The sequence below is a fragment of the Rhincodon typus genome, chromosome 8 (genome assembly GCF_021869965.1).
Source record: "Rhincodon typus isolate 14 chromosome 8, sRhiTyp1.1, whole genome shotgun sequence".
In the NCBI taxonomy this organism is placed as follows: domain Eukaryota; kingdom Metazoa; phylum Chordata; class Chondrichthyes; order Orectolobiformes; family Rhincodontidae; genus Rhincodon; species Rhincodon typus.
The window spans coordinates 47,612,764-47,627,062 of NC_063339.1; the positions used below are offsets into that span (position 1 = coordinate 47,612,764).

At 39.2% G+C, this 14,299-nt stretch overlaps 1 protein-coding gene across 1 annotated transcript in view; it reads right to left on the bottom strand.

Annotated features, from left to right (window-relative positions):
* ccdc175 (coiled-coil domain containing 175) overlaps positions 1–14,299 on the bottom strand; it is a 76,328-nt gene that overhangs the window by 15,138 nt on the left and 46,891 nt on the right. The window contains exons 9-14 of the mRNA XM_048600120.1: positions 11,645–11,781; positions 10,289–10,399; positions 8,792–8,863; positions 6,571–6,706; positions 3,683–3,814; positions 2,880–3,018 (exon numbers count right to left, since the gene is read on the bottom strand). Coding sequence (XP_048456077.1) covers positions 2,880–3,018; positions 3,683–3,814; positions 6,571–6,706; positions 8,792–8,863; positions 10,289–10,399; positions 11,645–11,781 — 727 coding nt within the window. The remainder of the gene's footprint in view (positions 1–2,879; positions 3,019–3,682; positions 3,815–6,570; positions 6,707–8,791; positions 8,864–10,288; positions 10,400–11,644; positions 11,782–14,299) is intronic.

The window sequence follows — 14,299 nt, forward strand, 5'->3', positions numbered from 1 at the left end:
CAGATAGATGGGGGAGTTTTGATCTAGAGGGCACAGTTTAAAAAGCAGGGTCTTCCATTTAAGACTAAGATGATGAGAAATTTCTTCTCTTAGATGATCATCAATCTTTGGATTTCTTATACCCAGAAAGCAGTTGGGCCTGGGCCATTGAACATATTCAAGATTGAGTTAGAGAGATTTTTGATCTACAAGGGAGTCAAAGATTATGGCAATTTGGAGGTAAGGCCAAAATCTGATCAACTGTAAATTTACTAAGTGGCTCAGTAGACAGGAAGGGCTATATGTTCTCCTCTTTCCCATATTTCGTGTGATGATAAGCATGTAACCACAGTGCGCTGATGGTGGAAAGCATGAAAGTTTAAGGTGGTGGATGGAGTGTCAATTAAGCATGCTGCTTTCTTCTAGATGGTATATAACTTCGAGTGTTGTTGGAGCTGTAATCATCCAAGTAAGTGTACAGTATTCTATCGTGTTACTAATTTCTGCATTATAAATGGTGGATAAATTTTGGGGAGTTAGCATGTGAGTTGGCATTGCAAAATGGTCTCTGACCTGCTCTTGTATCACTATATTTAAACACTGGGCTGGTTCAGTTTCCAGACAATGGTGACCCCCTTGGATGTTGATGGTGGGATATTCAGCAATAAAAATGCTGTTGAATGCCATGGGGAGATGCTCAGTTTCTTTCTTGCATCACTTGATTGGTGTCCCATCCACCATCTGAAATCATTCACTCCATCTGCCGTCAGCACATGGTGGAAACTGCGTGTATGTTATTCAACATTTACTGCAGCAACTACTTAAACCTCCTTCTAAATTCACAGACTTCACCATCCAGAAGAACAAAGGCAACAGGTGCACCAAAATACCATATGGAAGTTTTCCTTGAAGAGGCACACTATTCTGACTTAGACTCCTAGTCACAGAGATGTACAGCACAGAAACAGACCCTTCAGTCCAAACATCCATGCCGAGCAGATATCCTAAATTTATCTAGTTCCATTTGCCAGCATTTGGCCCATATTCTTCCGAACCCTTTCTATTTGTGTATCCTTCCAGATGCTTTTTAAGTGTCGCAATTGTAGTAACTTCCACCACTTCCTCTGGCAGCTCATTCTACACACGAGCCTCTGCATGAAAAAGTTGCCCCTTAGGTCCCTTTTAAATTTTTCCCCTCTGACTTTAAACCTATGCCCTCTAGCTTTGGGCTCACCTACTCTGGGAAAGAAGACCTTGGCTATTTACCCTATCCAAGTCTACCATGATTTTATAAACCTTTATAAGGTCACCTCTCAGCCTCTAACGTTCCAGGGAAAATAGCCCCAACCTATTCAGTCTCTCCCTATAGTTCAAACACTCCAATCTCAGCAACAGCCTTGTAAGTCTTCTATGAACTCTTTCAAGTTTCACAACCTATAAGCGAGGAGACCGGAACTGAATGCAGTATTTCAAAAGTGGCCTAACCATGTCTTGTACAGCCTTAATATCAGATTCCAACTTCTTTGTACTGACCAATAAAGGCAAGCTTACCAAATGCCTTCTTCACTACTCTGTCTGCCTGCAACTCCACTTTCAAGGAACTATGAACCTGCATCCCGAGGTCTCTCCATTCAGCTACACTCCCCAGGATCTTATACACTTAATGGTAAGTCCTGCCCTGATTTTCCTTACCAAAATGTAATACCTCTTATTTATCTAAATTAATCTCCATCTGCCACTCCTCAACCCATTGGCCCATCTGATCAAAGTCCCTTGTACTCTCTAATAACCTTCCTCATTGTCCACTACTCCACTAATTTTGATGTCATCTGCAAACTTACTAACCATACCTCCTATATTCACATCCAAATTATATAAATGATAAAAAGCAGTGGACCCAGCATGGATCCTTGTGGCAGATTGCTGGTCACAGGCCTCCAGTCCAAAAAACAACCCTCCACCACCTTGTCTCCACCTTTAAGCCAATTCTGTATCCAAATGGCTTTCCCTGGATTCCATGTGATCAAACTTCACTAACCAGTCTGCAGTGTGAACCTTGCTGAAGTCCATATAAACAATGTTTACCACTCTGCCTTCTTCAATCCTCTTCATCACTTCTTCAAAAATTTCAAGTTAGTGAGACATGATTTCCCATGCACAAAGCCATGTTGACTATCCCTAATCAGTCCTTGCCTTTCCAAGTACGTGTAAATCCTGTCCCTCAGAATTCTCTCCAACGACTTGCCAACCATTGACATAAGGTTCATTGGTCCATAGTTCTCAGGCTTTTCCTTACCACCTTTATTAAGTAATGGCACCTTACCACTGGCTATCAATGATGTAAATATCTCAGCAAGGGACCCAGCAATCACTTCCCTAGCTTCCCACAAAGTTCTAGTGTACACCTGATCAGGTCTCTTGGATTTAATCAAATTTATGCATTTCAAGACATCCAGCATCACCTCCTCCTCTAATATGGACAAGATAGCACTATTTATTTCTCCAAGCTTCCATATCCTTCTCTACAGTAAAAACTGATGCAAAGTACTCATTCAGTATCTCCTGCAATTCCACACATAGATGGTCTAGTTGATCTTTAAGGAGCCTTACTCTCTCCCTAGTAGAATCTCTTTGGATTCTCCTTAAACCTATTTGCCTTCTTATTGTATCACCATTCTTTCACTGCTATTCAGTCAAAAACCTGGAACTTCCTATCTAACAGCACTGTGGATGTACCTATACTAGATGGACTGTAGTGATTCAAGAAGTCAACTCACCATTGCCTTCTCAAAGGCAAATAAGGATGGATAACAAATGCTGCCCTTGCCAGAAATGCTCAGTCCCATGAAAGAATAAAAATGAACTATTATTGATACTAGCAAAAGCCATAATTACCTTACCTTCACATTCTTTATGTAGTTCATCACAAGCTGCTGACTCTTCAGCAAGCATGGATTCCAGAATCTTTTGGATGGATATTTTTTTCTGTAGTTCCTCTTTCACCTGCTTTATAGTTCTATTTAAATTTTCAATTTCATTCTTTTGAAGTGAGAAATAGAAGTTCACAGAACACTTGTTATGCTTGTGCTTTATGCACATGTAAGTATAAAAACAGGTAAATGGGAACATAGTTAACTTACATTTCAATTGATAATATTGATATTTTAGAATACATTACCAACTGAATTTTTAAAACTAGTTGGATTCAAATGTTCAACATGGCACATTTACAGTGGATGTACTTGAGTACCAAATTACTGATCCTTGTGGTTTCTAAATATATACAGTTACTTACATCCTTATGTTGATTTCTGTAGGGTAAATATTCACCATTTGATATGTTCCAGGTAATAATTCTATAATAGTAATTCTATAAGAATTCTCCCTTCTATTTGTTTAGAATCAGAGAAACATTAAAAAGAACACCGGATGTTAGTTTTTTGCAGTCTGTCATGCCTTTCCTTGCTCGTATGAGTGTGCTTCCATTACTGTTTTGTTTTAATTAACAAGCAGCAATTAAAGATGCATACTTGAGTATCCTATGTACACTTTCAAAACATCTAAAAATTGCTAGCTATGTGAATGTATGCAAGCCTAGACTGAAATATCCATTTAGAATATGTGAAATAATATGTCAAATAAATTGCAATCAGCAGCCATCAAAAAGCACAGCCTGAGAAATAGTAAGCAAGATATATTTTACCTTCAGTTGTTTGAATTCTGCTAACAAATGTTCTTCCTTGCTGCCATATGCTGCTTTTTCTTCTGCCAGTTGTCGTTTAAGAGCCACAATCTTCTCAGTATATATATTAATCTCCAACTGTAGTCTCTTAATCTGATGTTAAGAATAAAACAGTGGTTAAAAAATATCACTTTGTCCACAATGATCTTCTAAACAAAGATACATGTTTATAAGGCTCTATTGACCAAAAATTGAACTGGAATGGCTATAAACAGGAACAGGTCAAAGGTTAGGGATTCTATGGTGAATAACTTACCATCTGGCTCCTCAAGACCTGTCCACTGTCTATATGGTAAAAGTCATGAGTGTGGTGGAATTTTCTCCACTTGTCTGGCTGGATACCGCTCCAAGAACACTCGAGGAACTTAGCACCATCACAGATATAGGATTTGTTTAATTGGCACGCCACCTAATACCTGTAACATTTATCCATTCACCACTAATGTATTGTGGCAGCGCTGTCTACCAACTACAAGATGTGCCAGAACAACTTAATCAAGCTCCTTGATTGCATCTTCTAACTCTGTGACTGCTACCACCTTAGAAGGATAAGGCCAGCATATACATTAGAATATCACCAGTAGGTTCTCCTCCAAGCCACACACCATCCTGACTTATTACCATTCCTCACTGTCGTTGGGTCAAAATCCTGGAATTCTCTCCCACATCACATGCACTGTTGTGGTTCAAGAATACAGATCACCGCTACCTTCTCAAGGGCAATTAGGAATGGATATTAAATGCTTGCCTCGGCTGCAAACCCCAAATCACTCTATCCATTGCAAACTCTACAGCAAAAGTTAATAATTATTTCCAAGTAACATATTGAAACATTGTTATCTGGGGTTATTCAGATACCTTACATATATTGACACCTATTATCATATTCTCACCACACAACAGTGCACAATTGGTGACGACTACACATGCAAAAAGATCAGATTGATAGACTTTGGACTCATTTTTGTCTTCAAGAATAACTATCTTGGCCAGAAATCTGTGTTTTTCTCTTTTTCCTGAAAAGTCTGTGGATCTTTTGGAGTATTTGGAGGCATAAACATTAACATAAATTGTGTGTTAATCAATTCTGCATTTTTGTTTTAAAATAAATAGATATTTTTCATTTATCAATGAAACCTCGCTGATGGACCTTTTCATTCTAAATCTAATACAAAGAAACATATTGGGACTTCAATACAATATCTATATTTTATGTTACAACCTGTGTAGTGGGATTACAGTGATAGTGCAGTTCCCCCAATTCCCTCACAACACTAGCTAGTCATTTCAATACAATTATACCACTGACAGATCCCTGAAAAAGTGAAAAATTGACTATGATCTGTCCATAAAAAAGCAGAAGAGCTACAACCTTGCCAATTACTGCCCCATCAGCCTATTCTGATGGAAGGTGTCGTTATCCAGCAGCATTTTTCAATAACTGCTCACTGAAATGTTCAGTTTGTGTTCTGCTAAGACCACACAGCTCCAAAGCTCACTATGGCTTTGGTCTAAAAGTGCACTGAAGAACAGAATCCCAGAGATGAGGTACCAGTAAAATTCAAGTCAATGGGAATCAAGGAAGAAGAAATTTCCACTGACTTTAGTCATGCCTAGTACAAAGAAAGGCCAGTGGCCTGAAACACTAGCACTATTTCTTTCCACAAATGCTGCCCAATTTGCTGAGTATGTCCAGCATTTTGAGTTTAAATGTTGATTTCCAGCAAATGCAGTATTTTGTTTTTGATAAGAAAATTAGTTGTTGGAGGCAATTGTTCAATCTCAAGATATTGCTACATGAGTTCCTCAGGACATTGTCCTTGGTTCAATAATCCTTAGCTGTCATCAACAACCTTTCTTTTACATCAGGTTAGGAATGGGGATGCTCACCAATGATGATTCCATTGTATTCAGTTCAGTTTAATTCAGAGATAGTAGGAACTGCAGATGCTGGAGAATCTGAGATTACAAGATGTAGAGCTGGATGAACACAGCAGGCCAAGCAGCATCAGAGAAGCATCTGAAGAAGGGTCTAGGCCCGAAACGTCAGCTTTCCTGCTCCTCTGATGCTGCTTGGTCTGCTGTGTTCATCCAGCTCTACACCTTGTTATCCCAGTTTAATTCACAAGTCTTCAGGTAATGAAGTAGTCCTTTCATGCATGCAACAAGATCTAAATAATGTTCAAGCCAAATAAGTGGCAATAATATTTGCACCACAAACACCAGGCAATGATCATCTCCAATAAGAAAGTGCCAAAACACCTTTTCTTGACATTAAACATTATCACCATCGTCCTAATTCTTATGTAACATCATTAGGGTTACCACTGATGACCAGCAACATAGCTATAATAGCTACATGAATGTTGTGGATGGGATTGAGTCTTCTGCAGCAGTATACTCCGCTATGGACTCCCCAGAACCTTTCTGTCATCCACAGTTAGCACAAGTCAGGCAGACAATGGAATCTTTTCAACTTGTCTGGCTGAGTGTGGCTCCACCTTTACCTGTGATCTATACTACCTACAAGAGATATTACAATAACTCATTAATGTTTCTTTGACAACACCACCTAAAGCAATTACCTCTACCATCTAGAAGGATAAAAGTAGCAGGCACTCCCATGCCCACTTCCAAGTGCCGCACCTTCATAAATCAGAAGTGGTATCACCATTCTGCATTGCTGTTATGTCAGAATGCTCGAACTCAATACTAAACAGCACTGCGGGAGTACTTTCACTGCATGAACTGCAGCAGTTCATGAAGATGACTCAACACTACCTTCTCAAAGTGCAATAAATACCAGAAGATTCCATATCTCATGAATAAATAAAAGAAAAATCCCATACTTCCGGAAGCAATCCTTCACGTTTCTTCTTCAAGATCTTCATATGCATACTCAAGTGGGTTAGGTAATCCTCAGTAGTTGCTTTGATGCGCATAATATTTTTTGAGATCGCTTCTCTTTTATTTTGGAAAGCTCCTCTATTTGTTAAACATAAAGGTAAATATAAGCAATCGTTCAATAAGAAATTATATTATTGCATTTTCCTTAAATTAAGTAATTAAACCTACATTTTTCTATTATCCCTCTCAACATGAGTTTATAAACAATTAAGCAGACACACCCTGATTTTTAACCCCATGGCTACGTTATGGGCTGGTGGTTCCATCTGCAGGTGCCAGGGGAATCTGTTGTGGGGCCACCTGCTGGAGGGAAAGGAGGTTGCGGAGGGAGGAGGAAAAGAAATGCAAAGGGGTTGAGAGAAGGCTGCAGAGGGGGCAAGTAAGGGAGATTGCAGACTCTGGGGGCAGGGAGGGGAAGCTGCAACGGCTGGAGAAAGATGCTGCAAAGGCAGGAGAGGCAGACTGCAAGAGGTGAGAGAGGGAGGATGTAAGGAGTGGGAGAAGGAGGCTGCAACAAGGGATTTTGAGGCTCCCATTGTGGGTAGTGAAGAAAAGGAGGATGCAACAAGGAGAGACAGAAATCATGGATGGTGAAGGAAGAGGCTGCAAATGAGAGAAAGCAGTTTTTAAACTGTCACACAGCAATGCTCAGCTAACTGGGAGTCAGGAAAATTGAAATCATTAAGAAAATGAATTCTTTGAAAATGACCATGGAATCTCCAGTTTAAGAAAACATGGGTTCAGGAGCTACCAAATGGAGAAAAATGTAATGAATGTTAATGTAATGAACGTTTATGTAATGAACGCTATCAACTGTTAAATTTATACCTGGAATTAAGATCTGAGAAGCAATAAAAAGGGGTTGCAGCTACCTGATTAAAATGTTTTAATTAAATGCAGATGCAGTGGAAATGCATTAGTTGTGATCTCACCAGTCTTTGGAAGGTGTATTTAGGGGAAGGTGCATTATTTGTGTGTAAAGATTTGTACCAGTTATTTTGGGGAAAAAAAAAACTTTTTGTTGTCCCAATTTACCAACTTCTTTATCTTTATTCATTCATGGGATGAGGGCATCACTGGCCAGCCAACATGTATTGCCCATCCCTAATTGCCCCAGGGGCAGTTAAGAGTCAACCACATTGCTGTGGGTCTGGAGTCACATGTAGGCCAGACCAGATAAGGATGGCATCTTTCCTTCCCTAAAGGACATCCGTGAATCAGATGGGTTTTTCCAACAATCGACAATGGGTTCATGGTCATCATTCGATTCTTAATTCGAGATATTTTATTGAATTTAAATTCCATCATCTGCCGCGGCTGGATTCGAACCCAGGTCCCCAGAACATTACCTGGGTCTCTGGATTATCCCTGGGTCCAGGGATAATGCCACTAGGCCATCGCCTCCTCTCAACTGTGTTGTCTTAGAAATTAATGCTTTCTTTGCATGGCTTCAAGTTTAAAGGCAGACTGCTAATCAATGAAAATATTGATGAATTCTTCCAAAAGTGTGTCGTAGAATTTAAAAGCTTAATGACTTTGGAAGAAGAAATTCCTCCACATCTCCATGTTAAATGGGTGACCCTTTTAATTCTGAAACCACACTTCTTAGTTCTAGATTGTACCACAAGGGGAAACATCCTCAAGCCTCCACCCTATCAAGCTCCCTCAGAACTGTATGTATTTTGATAAGGTCATCTTTTGTCTAAACTATAGCCAGGAAGATCAGGTTCAGTGTCATGCTCTGAATTGGACAGAGCTGTTGTTAGACTTTGATCCTGGTCCAGAGCATCACTAGTCCTGATTGCCAGAGCTGTGCTGTGGTGGTGCATCATGATTCCCCATATTGTGAAGTGGGGTTTCACTGGGCCACTTATGATGTCCAATGTTTCTATATCACCCCCATGGCAGTTTGGATGGAGTAGTTCCTGTCCACAGTTTTCACATCATGGGTTTTTCCCATTTCCAGGATCATTCAGATAAGAAATATTGCAAAGGGCATTTTAGCTTCTCTCTTTGCTTCCTCCCACGTGATGTGCAGGAGAAAGTCTAGATCCAGTGGGGTGGAGGTGTTGTATTGGTATAGAAGTGAAATCTGATCGCTCTCCTCACCCAGCCAAAGTCAATGTGCAGGTAGTTTGGTGACTCAGTGTTTCTAAACCTTACCGTAGTTGTTCTTCTTTATCAAACTTGTGCATGTATTTTTGGAACTCCCCATTTAGAAACTCCATATTATCCCTAAACCAAAATAAATTTTTAATACGTTATTGAACATTCATTGTATTTATTAGAAAAAGTATGTCATGTCAGATTACTTCCAATACATTATCAAAATAGTTAATGATTTAAATGTTGCATCAAGTTTGGACAATTTACAAATAGAATGGAATGCAAATGAAATCAAAAGGAAATTTTCATCTTTGGGGTTTTGATAAGTTTTAAAAAATTTATTCATGGGATGAGGGCATTGCTGGCTATTTGTATTTATTTTCCAACCCTAATTGCCCAGAAGGCAGTTAAGAGTCAACCACATTGCTGAGGGTCTGGAGTCACAAGTAGGCCAGACCAGGTAAGGATGGCAGTTCTTCCACCATCTGCCGTGGTGAGTGTTGATCCCGGGTCCCTAGAACATTATCTGGGTCTCTGGATTAACAGTCCTGCGATAATACCACTAGGCTATCGCCTCCAAGTGGAGGACTTGAGACTGTTGCCGGGGAGCTGATGTAAAAGACCAAGCAAATCAAATGTTGATACAGTTACCAGATGAATTCATTAAGAATGTTTGGCTCAGCTCCAAGAACTCTAATAGACTCAGCCCAATAATGGTCTGTTTTTGCAATTGTAAAGGAGCGTACCAACTTTGTTTGATTGACATATTTCCTGATTGTTCATTATAGAAGTTTATCAATGCCTGTGTGTTTATTTGGCCAAGATTAAGAGGGATAATGTGACTTTCTGTGCCTGTGTTTGATTGACAGGTTTTTGAAAAGGTTAGAAGTTCAATGTTTTGCAAAGGAATTTTTGAATGGCTCTTTATCATGAGAATTTCAATGAGTTACCATTGCTGTTATAAGGCTCAGTTGTATACAATATTCCCTTTTTATTTTGCAGTTATGCAATTGTACAGTTGCTGAGAGGGTCTGCACATGCCAACTGGTGTGCTAGTGCAATGAAACAACTGCTGCACATGGACCTCAGAGGTACAAACAGAGGGAATGCTGGTTGTGTATCTTGTGCACTCATAGTGAAAGAGCATGGAACCGGCATGGGAGATTGGAAGGGCTATTGGAGTAATGAGGAGCATGGAGTGAATTTGGGGCAATGGGGTTTGGTGGGTGAAAGGTGAGGGCTAGTGGGTCTAACAACAATGATTATGACTGACTGATGTCCCAGTAAATGGAGGTGGCAAGAAATGTTTGCCCATTTTCCTCTTCCTATTCAAAGGATCAGTAAGGTCTTGTAGTATCTCTCTGGTCACTTCAGGATCTATGTATATAAGCAAATTTAAGAAAATTACATTTTTGATTTTTGCAGAACCATGGATTTAAACAGAAATTCAATGTATATTAAATGTGCAGAACAACACTCATTTCTATTTAATTCAGGTAAATACAGAATATTTAATAACAATTTATCCCACTGTTATTCAGTACATTATCTTACTTGTGCTTCTCTTGAAGAGACATTATCTTTTCTTCAAATTCCTGGTTTTGCTTTCTTATCTGTGACACACGTCCTTCTTTCACAGCAAGTAAATCTTTTACTACATCTAACCTGGAATATAAAAGAAAGATATAAAGTAATACTTTAGTGCAAATTATTGGGTATTGCTGAAAAAGAACACATACTGTCAAAACTTTTTGTCTGGTACTCAACAGGATTATTCGTAAGACATGTCAACATAAAAGGAAAACAACATTTATACTGTTTGAAAGCAGAGTTTTGATTGGTTGGGAAATAGACTCTGATATTGCTTTAGAAACTGCACATTTTTGATGATAACTGACAGTTAACTGCTAAGCTTTATTTAAATTTTGAACAAAGCAGGTCAATGCATTGTCCCGAGAAATTGACTGATTTTTAAAAAATTAAAATAGGCCCATAATGCATACATGTTCTTTACGCCTGCAAAGAACAGGGGCCTGTCAATTAATATATAGCTTCCAGTACATGCAAGTGTTTGCTGTTTTCTGTACAGGTTCTTGTATGCATTACTAAGAGAACTGTACTATTTCACATAGAGCATAATCTGATTTGAAAGAAAGGCCTGCATTTCTACAAAGATTTTCATATCCGCTGGACATCTCAAAACGGTACACGCAGTCAATGAAACACCTTTTGAAGAATCATTTTGTAATGTCAAAATGCGATAGCTGCAATTTATGTTTTTGTGAAAGTTTGCTGTAATGTAATAATGAATGGATAATGTAGCTTTGTGATGCTCAATGAGGGATAAATATTGCCCCGGACACACAGAATAATTCTGTTGCTCTGCTTCATAACAGTAAAGTAAAGGTAATGTCGCCACAGTCCAACCAGACTATAGACTGGTTTCTCATCGGAGAGATGACTGGTGGTGATTTAATCTGAGGATCATCACACCTCAGGTGAGGGGAGAGGCTGAGGGGGAGGGCCCTTCATGGTAACCTCAGCTGCTGTGGGAATTGATCCCATGCTGTTGGCATCATTCTGCATCGCAAAACAGCTTCTAGCCAACTGAGCTAACTGATGCCCATTCAGAGTAGTGCACTGGATCTTTTATATCTAGCTGAACAGGCAAGTAAGCCCTGGTTTAATATCTCACACAAAAGAGAACACTTCACTCCTTCTGCATTGTCCTGAAGTGTCAACCTTGGTTCTTGTGTTTAAGTCCTAGGGTGAGACTTGAACCCAGACACCACTCACAGAGTGACAGTGCAATCAACTGAGGCACAATTGACAGTTCTTGGTTCTTGTAACAAGCACTTTTTAAATAAAATTTAAGATTCTGTCAAGGATTATGATGCTACACAAACTTACCGTTGTTTCATATTCTGAAAATTTACTTTTGTTTCTAATTCATATTCCTTTGCTTTCTTCAATGCTTCATGACGTGAATCACTTGTTTGTAAAAGTCCCTCATTTAACAACTGAGCATCTGCTTTATTCTTCTTCGCCTGTAGAAAATATCATACTGTTAGGAAGGATAACAAAGGAATATCATTAGGTTAAAAAAAGACTGACAAAATTATGCTACGTTTTGAAGTAAGATTTTCTGTTTATCCTGATAATGAAAAATATAGCAAATGTCAGGATACAGTCTCATCAGTCCAGTTAAAAGAATAACAACTTCTTAATTCCTCAAGAATAAAAATGGCTGCTTAGGATTCAAATAAACAGTAAAAATATGAGCTAGATTTTATCTTTTCCAAAAATGCTAAACTTGGTGTTGTATCATAAACTGGTACAGATATGTTTTATTCCAATGAGAACTATTTAAAATTTTGCAATTCATGTGTTAGTGAACATATCATATGAGTAACTGGGTCATATAAATAAGGGAGATCTCAAGCAAAAATGCACTGAAGGTGGGTCACTACAAATGTCTTCAAAGTCCAATGTTAAATGGTCAGGTTGAGAACGTGAGCAGAACTCCAAGCCATCATATTATCCATGACCTTTGCTAAGTTTCATGTGTGCTCAGTGTCAAACAATTCATTTGAACTTAGGGCTAGCATATGAGTAATCAGAAAAGTATTAGAGGGCAGCTAGGAGCTATCAAATTGTACCATAACATTTATTCAGGAGAGGAGAGCTTTGCTCCGAGAAAATAATAGATCTTACTGGGGATGTGAACAGAGCAGAGTTTTGGTGGAGTTACATCCAAAATTTATTTTCACATGCTTGTCAAGTTTGAATAGTATATAAATGATGATTTTAAGCATCATAAATATTATGATTTGCTGATCATCACAGTCTGCAAAAACACCTGTTATAAAGCTTAAATAAAACATTTCAGGAATTTTGAGTCAAATGCAATTGGAGTTCCAGCATATACTGGCTTCATTAAACATTTATATTAACTAGGCAGAGCCTCAGTCTGGATGCAGTGTGCTAGTGTTCTAAACGGTGGTATAAGACATGGGATTCTTGACTGATTGGTTAAATGGGATGCTGAGGCTGGAGATAAAACCCCAACTTTCACAGAGGTGGCTCTACAAAATTCAAGGACTAGGTGCCAAGCTATTTTCAGAGTTATTGAGGCATCCACCTAACTAAGTAGCCCAAATGTGTTGAGCTCCATCAGCCAAAGCTCCCACAAAAGGAATGCTAATGGAGACATTTAAATTTGGTCTTTCTCCAGTCCTAATTAACAAAGAACCTTCAAATAATGCTGGTCTAGATGTTCACCATTATCTTACAAAAACCTGCTGCTTGCAAGTATACACTTCGTCAATGACAAGGTAGTACTGGCAGATGCTTCTGTTTGTAATATCAGTCTGTTGGTTCTCCCTGACATCGACATGGAAGTGGTAATCTTAAGGAGAGTTAATCCCCTCTTCCACTGATTGCAGAAACCTGATAAATAGCTGAGGGAGATGAAGACTTGCTCCAAAATGTGCAAAGAATATAAAACATTTCCACACCGATAGGGACAGTGATTTGTGCTTTGCTAAAAGCAAAACGCTCAAACTTTCAGTGATTCAGCACAAATTATATTTTTAAATATCAGTCAGAGCAGAAAGAAAAGTATTTATAGAGTTTTCACAATTTCTCCTTTTGTGGAACAATTAACTGAAATGGAAGTGGGACTGCAATGATTCAAATGCCAGAACTTAAATCAAGTGAATCAAGTTAATGTGAATGGCGCCTTTGTACAGCAACAGGACACACTTTTCAGAGGTGGCTCTACAAAATTCAAGGACTAGGTGCAAAGCTATTTTCAGAGTTATATTGAATACACGTGACAATAAAGGATATTCTGTTCAAGTGCTGCATATTGTTGAGCTGAGAGATACTACGAGTAGATTTTTACGCAAATTATCACTCTGCCTCTTCTTTTCTTTTATAAAACTAGAGAGCTGCACATTTGTGATGGGACTCCTTCAGAAATACAGAGCAGTACATCCATTCTGAAAGTTCGTTCATCGCACAGAACTTTTGGGGTAGACAAACCAGGCCCCTAAGTGCTGCAGTCAGCTGGTGTACTCTGATGTGTAAAGGTCTAGAATTACAGATGGCAGCTGACAAGTGGCAAGTTTAAAAATTAAATGTCAGCTTAGAATGCCAGGAGAGTAGGATGTCAGAGAGTCTGGGGAGAGTGTAGGATGTCTAGTAGGTAGGAGCTAGGGTACTGGGGTGAGTAGGTTGAGGTTTGTGGTGCAAGGTAACAAGGGACTCAGAAAAGTGGTCCATTTAGTGAAGGTCTGTGCAGCTGAGAGATATTGGGGCTGGCAGGGGATGGGGGAGATGGACATCAGGTCTGAGGGTTTGGGATGGGTCTGACAGTGAGGGAACTTGGGGAATTTGAGATTGAGTAGCACCAAGGGTCTTTTGAGTTAAGGAAATTTTGCCTGACATCAGTCTTCTCACTGGTTGAAGCTCCAGGGAAGCAGAGAAGCCAAACCTGCAAGTGGAGAGTGTGTGTGTGTGTGTGTGTGTGTGTGTGTGTGTGTGTGTGTGTGTGTGTGTGTG